At 45.7% G+C, this 15,588-nt stretch overlaps 1 protein-coding gene across 1 annotated transcript in view; it reads left to right on the top strand.

Annotated features, from left to right (window-relative positions):
* The window catches only part of LOC125644119 (transmembrane protein 104-like), an 84,853-nt gene that overhangs the window by 16,694 nt on the left and 52,571 nt on the right, over window positions 1-15,588 (top strand). Inside the window, exon 6 of the mRNA XM_048867582.2 lies at window positions 191-290. Coding sequence (XP_048723539.2) covers window positions 191-290 — 100 coding nt within the window. The remainder of the gene's footprint in view (window positions 1-190; window positions 291-15,588) is intronic.

The raw sequence follows: 15,588 nt of genomic DNA, 5'->3' as shown, positions 1-15,588 counted from the left end.
ACCTCTATAGTTCTAATCTATAGATCTAGCTGTCTATTTTGCTTCTGCCTGTCTCATCTAGGTCTGTGTGTATTATAGCATAATATGCCATGCCATCAGTTTCCACCCAGTCATTTTGAGTAGCAATGTGAAGTAAGAAATAACAACAAAGTCTGAATCAGTTTCATGTTTCTTTTGTTTTCCTTGGCAGTTGGAGACCTCCTGAGTCGAATTACATTGATGCTAGGCATATATGGATCATTGGCCATGTTCCTGACCATGGTACCTTTCAGCCTCACAGAACTATTCTGGTCAGTAAGAATTCATAAACATCAGCAGAGATGGTGGGTTCCCTTCCTTCCCCCCCCCCCCCGCCCTCAACAGCAGCTCCAACTGCATCCATGTTCAACGTAGTTTCCTTTCAGAGGCCAGTAAAAACCAAGTGCCGACTTGGGACCACCTGTCACCCTACTGGTGTCAAGTCTCCGTGGGGCAAAGACTGTGTGGGGTAAAGGGGTAGGCAAGGAAGTGGATGTTTAAAGAGATACCAGTGTAAATAGGTAACTGTAAAAAGGTTCCTTTAAAGAGCCATATTTGATAGAAATGTATTTCCCCTATTTAATTTGAGGATGTTCATCCTATGAGGATGTTCACATGTCTGAGCTGGTCGCATGCTTTCGGGTATAGCTGCTGGGGTTAAGAATTGCCATGACAGCTGGCCGTGGGAACAATGATTAGTGTACTCCCTGCTGCAGAAGTTGAGGATGACCCCAATTATGACCCCACTTTGATCAAAATGTAAAGCCCATCCTTTACACTAGCCTTGTCATGATAATAAAGAACAAATGGACCCAACTATTCACTCTGGGGACTAGGGAGAGATGCACAGATTGCTTGTTGGTTTTAGGGAATTTTGGTAAAACACCCTGAGATTGAGTTGATGAGCATAATCTAGACACCTAGGGCTGTATTGAACCATATATTTTTAAGAACTCCCAGTTGATTTTAATGAGGAGCTCTGCTTAAAAACTGAGGTGATGACACATCCCCTAGATAAGGTAGATAGAAACAGAATCTAACCCTTAATGCCTTATAACTTTGAGCACTCCATGTGCCTGGTAGACTTGGCAAAGACAGTCTTTAATTCTCCTCACTCCTTCATGATGTTGCAGCGGGTGGTGGGGAGCTCAAGTTAGATTCACAAAAAAAAAAAAAAAAATCTTAGATAGCCACTGAGCATGCACAGAACTGATTTTTAATTCCTTACCACATTTTGATTCTTCTACCCACTCCACCTTCCCAAGATTAGTACTAGGACTGTTTACAAGCAAAGTCTCAGTTCATACACACAGCTTACATTTGAGCTGTCTAAGGTATCTAGCCCCGTCTACAGCACCATCAAGCCTAGCTGTTCAAAAAGCATGAGACAACCCCCTCGAAATCACAAGATCTGCTTAAAAAATCACAAGATTTTAAATGCATAAATCTTAGGACTTTTTATTTGTCTTATGGGTGTGGAGCCTTTAGGGACCACATTTTCAAGTATTTCTCTGCAATTATGAGAGCTAAAAACTTAAAAAAAAAAAAGAAAAGAAAAAAAGAAAGCTGAGGTTCTCACACAATAACATGATTCCTGGAGGTCGGGATTTGTGAAAACCCCTAAATATCGTGATACATGCAATAAAATTGAGAGTTGTTGCTCCTCTCCATAGCATCTGAATGTCTCAAAGTAGGGTCCTACTAAAATCGCGGCTGCGAAAAATGCAGCACGGACCATGAAATCTGGTCTTTTGTGTACTTTTACCTTATTCTATAGGGTGAAAGTATACAAAAGTACACAGCATTTCTCAAACTGGGTGTCCTGACTCAAAAGAGGGTCACAAGCCTATTGTAGGGGGCTTGTGGTATTGCCATCCTTACTTCTGCACTGCCTTTAGAGCTGGGTGGTTGGAGAGTGGCGGTGGCCTGCCAGGCGCCCAGCTCTGAAGGCAGCATTGCTGCTCGCATGAAAAGTGTGTGATTCCTCTGCGATTGAAGTAGACCCATACTCATAAGAAAAGAATGATGGCAATGATTTCTCTCCCTTCCTTCCTTGCCCTCAAGAGACAGACTGACACCAACAGGAGTCTTCTTCAGAAATGTGGGAATTTTTGAAAATGATCTTCTGATAGAAAATGTTTTATAGCTTCACTTAAGCTTTTGCTGCCAGTGAAGAGTAAAATGTGGCTAAGTGTCTGTATATGTGCAATCATAACTGACTAATCATGGAAGATTAGGGTCGGAAGAGACCTCAGGAGATCATCTCGTCCAGCCACCTGCTCAAAGCAGGACCAACCCCAACTAAATCATCCCAGTCAGGGCTTTGTCAAGCTGGCCCTTAAAAACCTCTAATGTTAGACTATGGATCAGAAATAATACAAGCATACTGAACTTCTGCATTGATTTCAGCCTCATTGCTAACCTTGTAATAGCTTTAGGTTCCCACTCAATGATTGTATGTCAAAAGATTTGGGTGATGGCTACAGTCCTAGTAACAGCCACAGGAAGGAACAGTTGTTTGTGGTGGTGAAAGTACGCTTCGGGAGATAAATCCAGGGCATGCCGTACTTAGAGATGGCATCAATGTGGTGTTTAAACCCTTTTATCTTTTGAGTCCCCCCTCACTGTCCCAGCCAAAATAATACTTTGTCTGGAATGCAATGCAGAAAATACAGTACACATTTGATCCCTATGCACCATTTTCAGATACTCTCTATTAATGATGTATTCTTTCCCTCACTATAGTCTGCAGCTGGGTCAGGGAGCATTTTCAAACCCTGCTCATCTTCCAGTGCAGGAAGGCCTTTAAACAAACTGACTTTTTCTTTGGGGTGTGAAGTGAGTAGGAAGAAACCCCCAGTTTGAAGACATATTAGTCCAGGAGTGAATTCTAGGCTTTTCAGTGTCGTGGTGGGTTCTTTTTTATGGTGTTACCTTATTCTCCTCTTGAGCAGCAGAGGGCAGTGGTGCTTCAACAATGCCTTTGTGTATTTCTGCTGTTGGCTGAGAGTTACCAATGGCAGAGAATTTGGTTCCCATCCTGCAAAGTGCTGAAGGCAGCATGAGGTGAGGATGCTCAGAGCCTTTCTTTAGGTGCTCAGCACCTTTTAGGGTGAGATGCTTTCTTTGAACCGGCACAGGGAGTGCAAAACTATGAAGAAAAAGGAATTCCAAATTCCTTCACAAATGGGGGTATGAACTTTGTGCTGGCTCAGCTGTCACTCTGCTGATGTTCTGCAAACCCTTTGGGATATCAACAGGGCACTCCACTAGTTCAAACTTTTCTTTGCATGCCTCAGGAATACTGGATCCCAGCTTCACCAGGCGGTTGCTCCAGGGGTACGGAAATCTGGCCAGGGTGGGGGGGGGGAGGAGAGAGGAAGGGGTCATACCCCCCACTTTTAAACGTGGAAGGGCTATACCCACCCACTTTTTAACAGGGCGCAGTTGACCCCCCAAAGTGCAAGTCTCGGTTAGACACGGAGCAGCGCAGGCAGGGGCTGCACATTGTGGTGGGGGAGCTGATAGCTCCTCTGCTGTGAAGTGCAGCCCCTGCCGGTGGCCCCAGCCTCTTCCCAGTGGATGGGCTGAGGTGGACCTTAGTGCCCCCTTGCCATGAGACCCGGCCCCTCTCTGTGGCCCCGTCCCTGCTCCTCCTCGCCCCACCTCCTGGCTGAAAGCCAGAGCCGGGCTCTGGTAAAAGCTGCCCAGGGAGCCCAAGCTGCTGTGGGGAGCTCTAGAACTGCTACCTGCCCTGGGCAGGGCGCTGGGGTGCCCAAAAGCAGGTTCCAGCCCATGTCCCCACCCCCCTGGGGCATGCTACCTAGAAAGGTGGAGGGTCTAAGGGTCCCCACAGTGGCCCAGGCTCTCCAGGTGGCTCTTATGATAGCCTGGCTTCAGCTTCTGGCCTGGCTAGGGGGTGGAGCCTCAGGGAAAGAGGAGGAGCAGTGGGTGGGGCCATAGAGAAAGGTGGGATCTTGTGGGAAGATGAGGAGCTGGGGCGGGGGGAGAGGGCAGGGCCTCATGGACCTCCCCCCCCCCAACACTTCTACCAAGGTTCCAGCACTCCTGGGCTGCTCCTTTCGGCTTGAAGTTTGTGGAAGTGCTGCACAGTCTGATCCATCACACACCAGGGTTGCTGGAACAATTTGTACAGTGGGGGTGCTGAGAGCCATTGAAGCAACCTGTAAACCCTGTCTATAATGGAAATCACTTCAAGCCAGGGGGTGCGGCAACATCGCCAGAACCTGTAGTTCCAGCATCTGTGTCACACACCGGTACCCAGCTTTTAGTTATAAGACGACAGCCTTCACGAGAAGGGAAAGAAGAGGCTTTGAAGTTATTATGACTTTCTCACTGAAAATTGGAGAATTAAAGATTTGGATCCTCAGCTGGTGTAAATTAGTGCAGTCAATGGGGTTACATGAATGGAGTTATTTATGTTGTTACGCGAGCTGAGGGTCTGGCCCTTGTAGCCCACAGAGCTAGCTTTAGCATTTTATTTTACTTAGCAGTAAAACAAGGAACCTACAGGCCTGTATCCTGTAAGGCATTGGCTTAAGCAGTTAGCATAAGGCTTTGAGGCCTATGAACTTTGGCATAGATAAACGGCTCAATGGTCACCCTGAGTTTTGGGGACCCTGGGAATAGTTTGTACAAAATGATACCAGGTAGCCACAGGAACACTGAACTGTTACTAGACTTGGATATTTTAGGATAGAAAGGTTGGCAGATGCTTAACCACAAACTTGCCTTGCCAACAAATTGATGAGTATGGTAATGAGCTAAAAGCATTAATATGCTAACCTATAGGATAAAGGCACCCCAGAATTATTAGAGTGAGGAAGTTAGAATATGGACAAGGGAGTCTGGGCATTTGAATGAATATTCATGACAGCCCCTGGATCCTATAATAGGCCAGACCGCCATGTAAGAAGGGACTGATCTGATCTGGATCTGGACCATCAGACTCGTTTGGCATGCCAGGGACAAGGCAAGACCCTTGTCTCTTACCACCAGATCCACAAGGAGGGTGTGCATGTATGAGTGTATGCAAGGAATGGTACAAGAAATAACATTAACTGTGTATTACTGTTGTATCTTTATATGGTTTGGAACTTTTCTGTCTTTACTAATTGTGCTAACAGGAGTGGTTAAAGCTTTGCTTTGCCCTCAGTGTGAGTGTCATTGCTGTGCACACCAGGGTTCCCAACCTAATACTGAGCTTCATAATTTTGATACTGTTGTGCCTAATTCTGGGACTAGAACTCTACAATCCCCCAGCTCTTTAAATTAGCTTTAATTGGAAATCTATAACAGTCATTAACCACTAAAGAATTGGGCAACACCCTTTATATGTAAGTGAAAGGCAATGTTAAAACCAGTAGGCCAGATATTCAGCTAGCATATGTTGGTGTAGCATCAGTGACTTCTAGGGTTGCCAACTGTCTAATCGCACAAACCCAAACACCCTTGCCCCACCTGCTGCTCTGACCCTTCTCACTCCATCCCTCTCCCACATCATTCGCTCTCCCCCACCCTCACTCACTTTCACTGGGCAGGAGGTTGGAGTGGGAGGGAGTGTGGGCTCTGGGCTGGAGGCGAGGGGTTTGGAGTATGGGAGGGGGCTCCGGGCTGAGCCTGGGGCAGGGGGTTGGGGTGCAGGTGAGGGTGTGGGCTCTGGGAAGGAGTTTGGGTGCGGGAGGGGGCTCAGGGTTTGGGTGCAGGAGGGGGTCCAAGGTGCAGCCTCTGGCCGGACGGTGCTTACCTCAGGCGGCTCCTGGAAGCGACTGGCATGTCCCTGTGGCTCCTAGGCTTGGGGCAGCCAGGCGGCTCTGCACGCTGCTTCTGCCTGCAGGCGCTGCCCCTGCAGCTCCCATTGGCCATGGTTCCTGGCCAATGGGAGCTGTGGTGCCGGCGCTCGGGGCGGGGGCAGTGAGCGAAGACTCCCTGATTGCCCCTGCCCATAGGGGCCGCAGAGACATGCCGGCTGCTTCCAGGAGCCACGCGGATCCAGGGCAGGTAGGGAGCCTGCCTTATCCCCACTGCACCACCAACTGGACTTTTGGCCTATTAAAATCTCCCGAATTGCTTTCAATAGCAACTGGGAGATTGAAGCAGATTCCAGGAGACTCCTGCCCAGTCCAGGAGGGTTGGCATCCCTACTCTGACTTCAATAGAGCTATGCTGATTTTCATGAGCTGAGAATCTGGCCATCCATCTGAAATATTTATGTCCATTTCTGTGGTATCTACAGTAGACACTCAATACACTGTTTTAAGTGGCACTATCATTGTCCAAGGGAACTGAAACGCTCCACCTCTTTGGGATTCAGTATCTTCCACCCACCCTTGTTTCCTTCTTTCTCTCTATTTTATCTATCTAGATTTTTATGTGGTTCCCATTGCCATGGTTTCTGAGCACCCCGCTGCTTACTGCTTGTCTTCTCTTTCCCCCTCCTCACTATTTGGCCATGAGCAACTATGAAAGAATGGATTTTGCACTGTGCTTTGAAAACATCTAGGCTAGAAATACTGTGTTCAGAAGAGCTAAGTTAATTGGTTCTAATTGTTCAGAGACTAGGGAACAGTTAGTTCGGTTCTTGTCATTTCCGTGAAGACGGTTTATTCTGGGATTAATCAACATGTTTTTCTGGAGGAGTCAGACTAAGATCCATGTAAAATCTATATGCTCTTTCAGACATACCTGGCTAGTGTGATTATTCAGGGCTAGTAATGCTTTTGTCTTTATGCTGCTCCCTCAATTGTCAGAACAAGAGATCCAGAAAAAATATAAAGCCAAGACAAGCTATTGTCAAAGATTCCTTAGTGGCTTGGTTAATATTCTGTAGATTCTCTTTTGTGACCCATAACTGATGATCCCATCAGCACTTGTCATTTGGTGCAGAACAGTCTATTCCTGGGAGTTTTTCAAAAAACTATAGACTGAATAAAACTCCAGGAAGGCAGTCACTACAGTCAGCCAGAACTTTCCCGGGTCCTTAGCCCTGTTTACTTGTGAGGCACAGGTTAGATACTGTGGTGGACACAGAATACAAAAAGCAAAGATGAAATGAGTTAAGGCTGGATTTTTTTCAAAGGGGCTGAAGGGAGTAAGGCTCTCAAACTCCATTGTAAGTCACTGGGGATTTGTGGCTAATTCCCTTAGTTCTTTTCGACCCCTCCCTCCCCCAAATGTCGAGGCCTGATAGGAATTTAGAATGTAGCCTGGATGAGAGAAAGAGGCATGAATGAGTGTGGCAAATTACAAGTCAAAGGAAAAACCACTGGGACCCTCTGGAGGTGGTAATAACCACTCATGAGGACTGTTGAAATGTGAGCCTCTGGTGAGGGAGAAGTTGAGGGTGACCCCCGTCTTCCACACCTGTCTTACCAGGCACCACTGTAATGTCTGAAAGATGGTTGTGCCTAACCTGCTGTCAAATTGCCCAAGGTATCTGCCCCCTCCCCAACATACACACCAGGAACAGCCCCTTGGTTTTGCCTTGGTTTAATTTTAACTTGCTGTTTCTCCTCCAGCTGGACAGTGCAGTAGCCAAGGGACCATCCTGAATGGGATGACTGAGGAGGAAGGTGTAGAGTTCTGTATCACTAAAAAGTCCAGACGTGCTTGGAAGTGCGCAGCCACTATTAGTGATGAGGCAAGTCCCTGCACTCTGATTGGCTAATAATGTTCCTCAGCCAGTCAGAATACAGAGAGTTGTACAGTGAATGGTTAAGTAACCTGAAAAAGACAAAATTGGGTTTGCAGATTTTCGTCCTCCTTTGTGATGTAGAAAGAAGGCCCGAGTAGCATTTTTTCCAGCTTCTTTTATTCATAAGAAGAAATCCAGATATTGTCTGCCCTGTTTTTCTTGGTAGATTCTGTGGAGAACTGGGAGGATTATGGCAATTAGAGAAATCATACAAGTTAAATTGCCAAAGGAAGAGATTTGTAGTCAGACTCTTTGAGCTTGATTCTCATTTATATCTCATTTCCTTAATGCTCTGGTAGTGTAAAAGGGCATTAATGTGAATGCGAATGAGGCCCTTAGTTTTTTCTTGTTTGCTAACACTTGTTTAACTCTAGTACCTATTAAGCACTCGGGAGTAAAGATGCAACACATCCACCATTGGATTTATGGGTCAAGACTGCTCGCATTCATACCTGAGGCTTCCAGTAAAACTAAAGACTTTACTTCTTTACAGTCCTTTCATAGGTGAAAAGAACAAGTGTTTTGAAACCAGACTAAAACTTTCCAGCTTTCTTGATCCATATAAAGAAATTTTAAAAGCCCAAAAGCCCAGTCTGTTCCAGTGCAAGTCACCTTTAAAATCCACTTTCCCCAAAGCATGAATGTCTGTAGAAGGTGAGCACAAAAGATTCATGAATATGGCTGAAGGGAATTGTTTAAAAATGTGAAGAAATATTAATGGAACATGCTTTTTGCATTATTCACCCGATTCTATTATTTACTGCATTTTCTTGCTTGAGCATCAATTTAAAACCCAAAGAAAGGATTGCATTTGTGGAAGGTAGCGGTGTGCTGAAAGTCTGCCTTTCAAATACGGTCTCTTTGTACAGTATATTGTTTGGCTGTTTCACTGTTGCTTAGTTAAAAGACTAATGTGTCAGGCTGGATTTTGACATTGGCTTAGGAGAGAGGAAATTCATATTCATGCTGCCTGCTCTCTCCATAGCCCTGGCTTCAGTAGATTATCTTCTTAAACCTGAAGTTATCCTGCATTGAGGGGAATATGTGGGAGTGGGAGGGTGAGGTGAATGAGTAATGTGTTCTGAGTATGTGCAGTGGGTTCTCAGAGCTGGCTTCAATGAAAATAGATGAAGATGACAGGAGTCCAGTTAAAAGCAGAACTTGAGCTCATTCCCCATCTGAAGCCAGTGAGTACTCTTGGGAGGGATATTTTCCCCTTGAGCACATTGATGTAACTACTGCTAATACTGCTACAGGGGAGTTGTGCATATAGGCCCTGATCCTGCAAATGTGCCCATGTGAAAATTCCACCTTTGGTTCTGGTTCGCTGCCCTTCCTCTTAAAGGGCTGGGTTGTCAAGGCATATTTGGTAGATGGGGTGCTGCAGCTGGGGTTGGAAAAAAAAGAACCTTGATTGGTTATGGCTGCATAAAACTGTTTACCCTCAGGCTGCACCACTGCTCTGGGAGGAAGGTGCTAGTGGATTTGCAGCATCTATCCTCCCTGTGCCATTGCTCCCTTAACTCCTCAAACTAAGTGTACACGGGGTGCACGTCCCATGTGTGGGCTGCTCCCTGCCCTGTTCAGTGGAACAAGCCCTGTTCCACTGCATCCGGGGCCCTGCATGACCATGGAAAAGAGGGTTAGGATTTACTGCCAAGAGAGTAACATCTAGACCCCCTGAAATAACACTGTCACTTTCAGCCGGTTATACAGCATGAATCATTTAATTGTTCCATAAACCCAGTCCACTGAGGTGTGACACAGCCCAGCCCAGCCATGTATGATTACAGTCCAACTCCAGCACTGAGCAACATTGCAGCCAGTCGTTTGCTGTTCTACCCGTCCATCATGTAGTCGGGTGCGGGGCCACCTTTGCTTCCCCTTGAGCTGAGGCTCATTCAGATGGAAAGCAATCGTGCTAGCTTGGTAAGGGGCTTGCCTTATTTATTACACTGGGTTTTGAAAGACTTCCATTTATTTTCAGTGTAGTTCTTTAATAGATGCTGTGCCCTTGACATCTCTGCCAATGGAAACTCTATAATCTTATCACCCCTGGCTCGCTGTTGTAATGCCTTTGTCTAGGCTGTTGCAATCAACTGGTGGGAATTTTTGCACAGTTCCACTTTACAAGGAACACAAAGAGTAGAAATTAAATAATATCCAATCCCCTCCCTCTCCCCCCCACAAGGAAATTACCTCTTATGTTGTCCATATTACTGAACAACTGTGTCACGCTGAGTTACTGAAGAATTGTGACATGCAGGCTAGCACTATACACAGGTGTTAAATAATCATGACAATCACTTAGGTCCCAGTTCTGCAATGTAATGCATAAAGACTGAGGTTGTTGAGGTGCCATTTAGGCATGGGGGTCTGCCCACATGTATCCCATTGCAGGATCGGGGCCTTAGTGGTCCATATTCTTAGCTTATTTTTCTCTCATGTTGCTGTTCCTCTTCGGGTGTGTCTATGCCACAAAGAAAAACCTGGGCACCAATTCTCAGAGCCCAGGTCAGATGACTCGTGCTTGCGGGTCCAGGGCTGGAGCCTGGGCTCTGAGATCCTCCCCACTTGCCAGGCTCCAGTGCAAGCCCGAATGTCTACGCTGCTATTTTTAGCCCCACAGCCTGAGCCTCGTGAGCTCGAATCAATTGACCCAAGCTTTGGGACTTGGCTTTTCTTTGCAGTGGAGACGTACCCTTGGTGTTCAGCTTGTGTGTGTGTGTGTTTGAGTGTGAGAGAGCAGCTCTTTGCAATTTTGTTGCTGTGCACCACATCTCTACATGTCGAAGGAGGCTGCCCAGCTGCAGTGGTAGCTGCCACTTTGTTAGGCATGTTCAGTCCAGCTGGTTGGAGGAGCTGCACACTGAGACTTTTCCATTGTTTTTTCTGGAAAACCAGAATGGGAAATATGTCTGGTTCTTTTGTTATAGATTCCTAGTTCTCTTAGTGGTCGATCAGAGGGAGGATATGGATGTTACGGAGGCACTCCTGCGTGGATAATATTTCCATTGTCCTATTTCAGTGAATTGGTGGAATGTGTGTACTGAGGGATGCATTTTGGCTGCCTTTGCTGTACTGCTAGGTGGTTATCCTAGGTAGAGATTTTAAAATCATCATGTAGGGATAGATTCTAAGGCTGCCTCAAACAGCTCTGGAAACTCCAATCCTGAAGTAATTCCCTGTAGGCAGACCCCTGGCACTTCTCATTGATTCACTACAGGATCCAGGCCTAAATCTGTGCCTACAGAGCTCTTCTTTAATAAGAGTCTGTGAAACAGGCACGCAAGCGACTGGATCCAGTAATGGTACCAAGGGACTATTCAACAATTAGTGCCATGTTTTTTTCAAAAAGGGCAGCTGGTTTTTTTCACGCCTCAGTGTACGGGTGCCAAACTCGTGCCCAAAGACTGAAGCGTGCAGGGTCAGTGACACTTTGGCTGAAGGTGAACTTTAGACAATAGCCTAAAAAACATAAGGTAGGCAAGCATTTCTCTTTAAGGGTGCATAAATATTCAGGAGCTAAAACTAAAAAGGCTCTCATCTCGTCGTACAAGCTGTTGGAGAGCGTTGCTCCTTCAGTCACAGGAGTATTTTAGTGCTTTAAAAAAAATTGCCACAAAACATCTGCAGTCTGCAAAGAGCTGTTCCAAAAAGCACCTTGTCGGCATTAGTCTGTGATGCATCCCCGAAGGATTTATTGCCTTCAGTTGGCTAACTCTCAGCAAATCCCCCTTCTTTCGTGTAGATGGCACTCTAGAGTCTGGAAAAGCCTTTTACAGATTGCTGTGGAGTGCAGACGTTTTAGCAACTACTGCAAAGAATCTGGCCTTTAAATTAACCTTAGTCAAGCTTATTTTGCATGAATGGGGAAGAGAGAAGAAGCATAAAGGGGGAACAAGGGGGAATAATAGGATATCAATGCTACTTCTAAAACTGTAGGAGCTAAATGAACATGAGAGAAATACTGTCTATGGCTGGAGCAAATGCAAGTGCCTTCAAGTAAGTGTGTGTGTACATGTAAGAAATGAAGACCAATGATTTGTTCAGAGGCATTTTAATATGGGCATCTTCTCCTTAAAGAACAACTCCCATGTATAAAGTCCCATTACTCGAGCACACACATTTCTTGTTTCTGTTCCTATTTTTGTTCCTTTCCTCAGCTTGTCTGCTGAATGTTCAGTCTCCTTGCTCTGACTCTGCCACTGTATATATTCCCCAGGTCATTCCCCAGATGCTGACTCAGTGCCCTGTCACTCAAATCCCCACCAGGACTCATTAGTTGGGACCTGACTGAAAGACAGGCAGTTGGCGCAGGGTGTTAATTAACTGCCGGAAGGAGGGCAGGAGTAGGCAGGAGTGGAAGCAAGTGAGAGAAGCTGGCTACTGACTGTAAATCGTATCTAAATAACACCCAGGCTAAAGGGATACAATAAAGCAGGGGGGCATTAAGCACACCTGGAGTTGTGATGGTCAGTTACGGAGGATGAAAGAGACTTCCAGGGGACCACCCTGTGACAAGCGCCGAACACAATGGGCCCCAGATCTGAGTGAGACTTCCTAGGCACTACCAGGCTATAGGTGGTTAATAATAGAGCTGGTTGGAAAATGTGTTGTGCAGAGAATTGAGCTTTCAGTGAAAATTAAAAATTAAATTAAAAGCTGCTGGTGCCTCATGGGAGTTGCAGGTCGAGTGCCTCATGCTCCTATTCTCCTTTATAGGCGGGGCTCCTTGGTCGGACTACATCACCCATCATGCATGACAGCCTCCCCACTTGTTGAGGGGAGTAGGTGCATCATGGCAGTTGTGTGGCCACAGTGCATCATGGGAGATGAAGTCTGGCTGGGGAGATGTTGATGGAAAATTTTTGACCCACCTTAGTTAATGATAATAAAAACCTGCTTGACCAGGGTTAGTGGAAATTTGGAATGGACAAGTGAGGTTGGGAAAGAGATGGCGGGAGAGCCCAGTCGCTTATCTCGCTGGCAGCGTGAGGAGCATGTCTGGGGAAAGGTGCAGGGGAGAGAGATTGAGGAGGTAAACTAGAAAAGGGGACAGGGACAGAAGTGAGGGGAACAGTAGGAGGAAATCAGGGACAGGAAATATAAAGGAGGAAAGTAGTATGAACAATGGAGGGAAGGAAAAGGCAGAAGTGATATAAGAGGATAGAGGGGGAGAGAGGTAAAATAGGGAGAGATGTTGAAAGCCATTGTGGAGAAAAATACACAGTGTAGAGTGGGGAAGATGTAGGTGGAGCCAGGAAAGGAAGAGAAAAAATAAATTATGTAGTTTTAAAATGCATTAGAGAGAGTGTTAATTGTCAATATCATCATTAAATTATTATTACACAGCCAATGCAACTGTTACAGGGGATGTGACTCTGGGGGTTGAGGGAGTCTGTGTGACTACTAGGCTTAGTTTTGGGGCTAGCAGGGGTTGAGTTTAACCTCTGTATGTGTGTATACTCTATATGTATGCACAGTTTATACAGCACTGTGTGATCTCTGTCCATTTTTTAACCCCCTGGTGCCTGGCAACGAAGGCATATTGTTTTAATGGCATGTCAGCAGAGGAAGATTTTTGTCTGTTACAGTGTGGCCTCCCCTGCTGAGACTACTGCCTGGCTGGAACGTGGTTAGGAATTGCAATTAGCATGACTAAATCCTGTGCAAAACTTGTAGCCGCCTGGCTTGTTTAGAGTAAGACTCCCTTTAATTGAGGACCTCGGTGCTGGAAATGGTATCCGGGGATCTTTAGTTAAGGTAGTTCAATGTGTGTGTGTGTTCAGAGTAGCACGGATACATGCACCTGCACTAAATGAGGTCCCCCACAATATGTAGATACTCATTTAGATTCACATGACATTTTGGAGAACAAAATGTGCTACTATCATTCCTTTGGAGACCACTTTTCTCACTCCTTTGAAGTTAGCTATGGACGGCTAGCTTTGTCTCTAAAACACTCTGGCATATTTTGGGAATCTCTTCTTGCATGGGATCAGGGAGGATTTTTGGTGTGCAGATAACTCCAAGTTATGAACATAATTCCCTCTTTCATTACTCGGAGAATAGCCTCCAAAGATATTTTGAGAAACACATAGTAAGAAGCAGGAACACATAGATACTTCCTTTCCTGAATGGAGTGATATTTCTCCATAGCTGTTGAAATTATGGGTGCATGATTTGCTAGATATTTCAATGGGAAAGAAAGTGTTCTGAGACTAGTTTCTTTATGCAGTTCTTTAGAAAGCAGATGTCCTTCATGCAGTGTCTCACAGTAAACACCGATACTTCAGCAGATCAAAGAGGTCACTAGCTTGTTACTAGGTGCACATACTGATCAACTCACATACTCAAAATCTTAAGCTTTTCCCTTCCTTTGTATTGTAATTGGCTGGAGTATGGTAGACAGGCAGCTGTTCACAAACACGTACACTCAGGTTTTCAGGTTACTTAGAGGTAAGGCCTCTACATTTCTGTGAAAGAGCAGGGAGCTTGAAATATATTCTGATTATTAACATACACATATGACAAGACCACACTGGGAGAGGACTTTGTCCCCTTCTATCGGCTGATCCACAGAATAGTTTAATGAGTCAGCTATAGCTGCAAGTTAGGGGAGTGACTCCTTTAGCTCCAGCAGCAAAGGCTCATTACATGCTGTAGGTCCTGGGTTCAAACCTGGGATGCCTCAAGTGTGATAGATTACACCAGCATCTCTCATTGTTTCAGAATTCCACAACAAAATGCAATGCATAAAGTGCAAGGGAAGGCATTGTGGTTTTGTAGCTGGATACACACAGCCATGGATTCCTTTGCTAGGTTCAGTGGGGGGAATGAGCAATCTGTTTGCCATGGAGATGCCACTACCAACATAGACACTGCACTAATCAGGTGCTTTTCCTCCTACCTCTTGCTGTTGGTAAATAAAGCTGCTCCTTGCAGTACTGGCTGATGTCTTCCAGGGCTGGCCAGAGGTGCAAGGGATATAGCTGTGTAATAGTTGCAGAGAGCAACAGGAGAGCAGCAGTGAGCAACTCTAGTGACATTTGTCAAGTGTCCCAATCCACAGCTCAGTGGAAGGCTTTCCTGGGTAAAAACTGATGAGCAAAGGCTTTTGGATCTGGCCCGAGTCCAAAGCTGGCAGTCATTCAGACTGGCTTAGTGTTGTATTTAAGAAGGGCCTTTTCCCAGTATTCAGTAAATACCACCGAGATTTTCATTGGCGTTCCATATTAAACATGCCTGGTGGATCCTCAGCTGGTGTACGTTGTCATGGATCCAATAGCTGTTATGGAGCTCTGACAATGTACACCAGCTGAGGTGCTCCCCCTGCATTCCAGTGTACGTTGTGTATTGAGGAAAGGGGGTGTGGCAGGCCCCCTGAGCATTACATGGACCTTGCTCTTTTCTCCTGCCTGGAGCACTGTTTCTTCCTTTGCTCTGGTGCCTTTTTGACTTGTTTGTTTGTGTCTGGGTGTATTTCCTCCGGGCACTGCCGCCTTTAGTTTTCTTACCAAACCCAATGAATATAGAATGGCAGTTTCCAAGCAGAGCTGATGGTTTCATACAAGTCTAAAATGGCTGTAGCTTGTAAAACCCAAGGCTCGGCCTGCTGTCTGGCTGCCTTTTTCCGATCACCAAAGGCACTGAGTGTTTCCTCCTGTGTTAATCTGCACTTTGGGAAGCATTCCAAAAGGCCATTTCTCCTCTACTCCATCAAGTCCCTCTTCAAGGCTCTCTTCTACTGAGACAAGCAATCAGCCATTCAATAAGGGTCAAGTTGAGAGGCTGTAGTGTAAATTGATGGGAGTTTATTATATACCTCTTTGTTTTTAAGTAATATATATAAA

Source organism: Caretta caretta, chromosome 10 (assembly GCF_965140235.1).
Source record: "Caretta caretta isolate rCarCar2 chromosome 10, rCarCar1.hap1, whole genome shotgun sequence".
Taxonomy (NCBI): domain Eukaryota; kingdom Metazoa; phylum Chordata; order Testudines; family Cheloniidae; genus Caretta; species Caretta caretta.
Note: the sequence above shows the minus strand (reverse complement) of the source record. Positions and strands in the feature narration are given on the sequence as shown.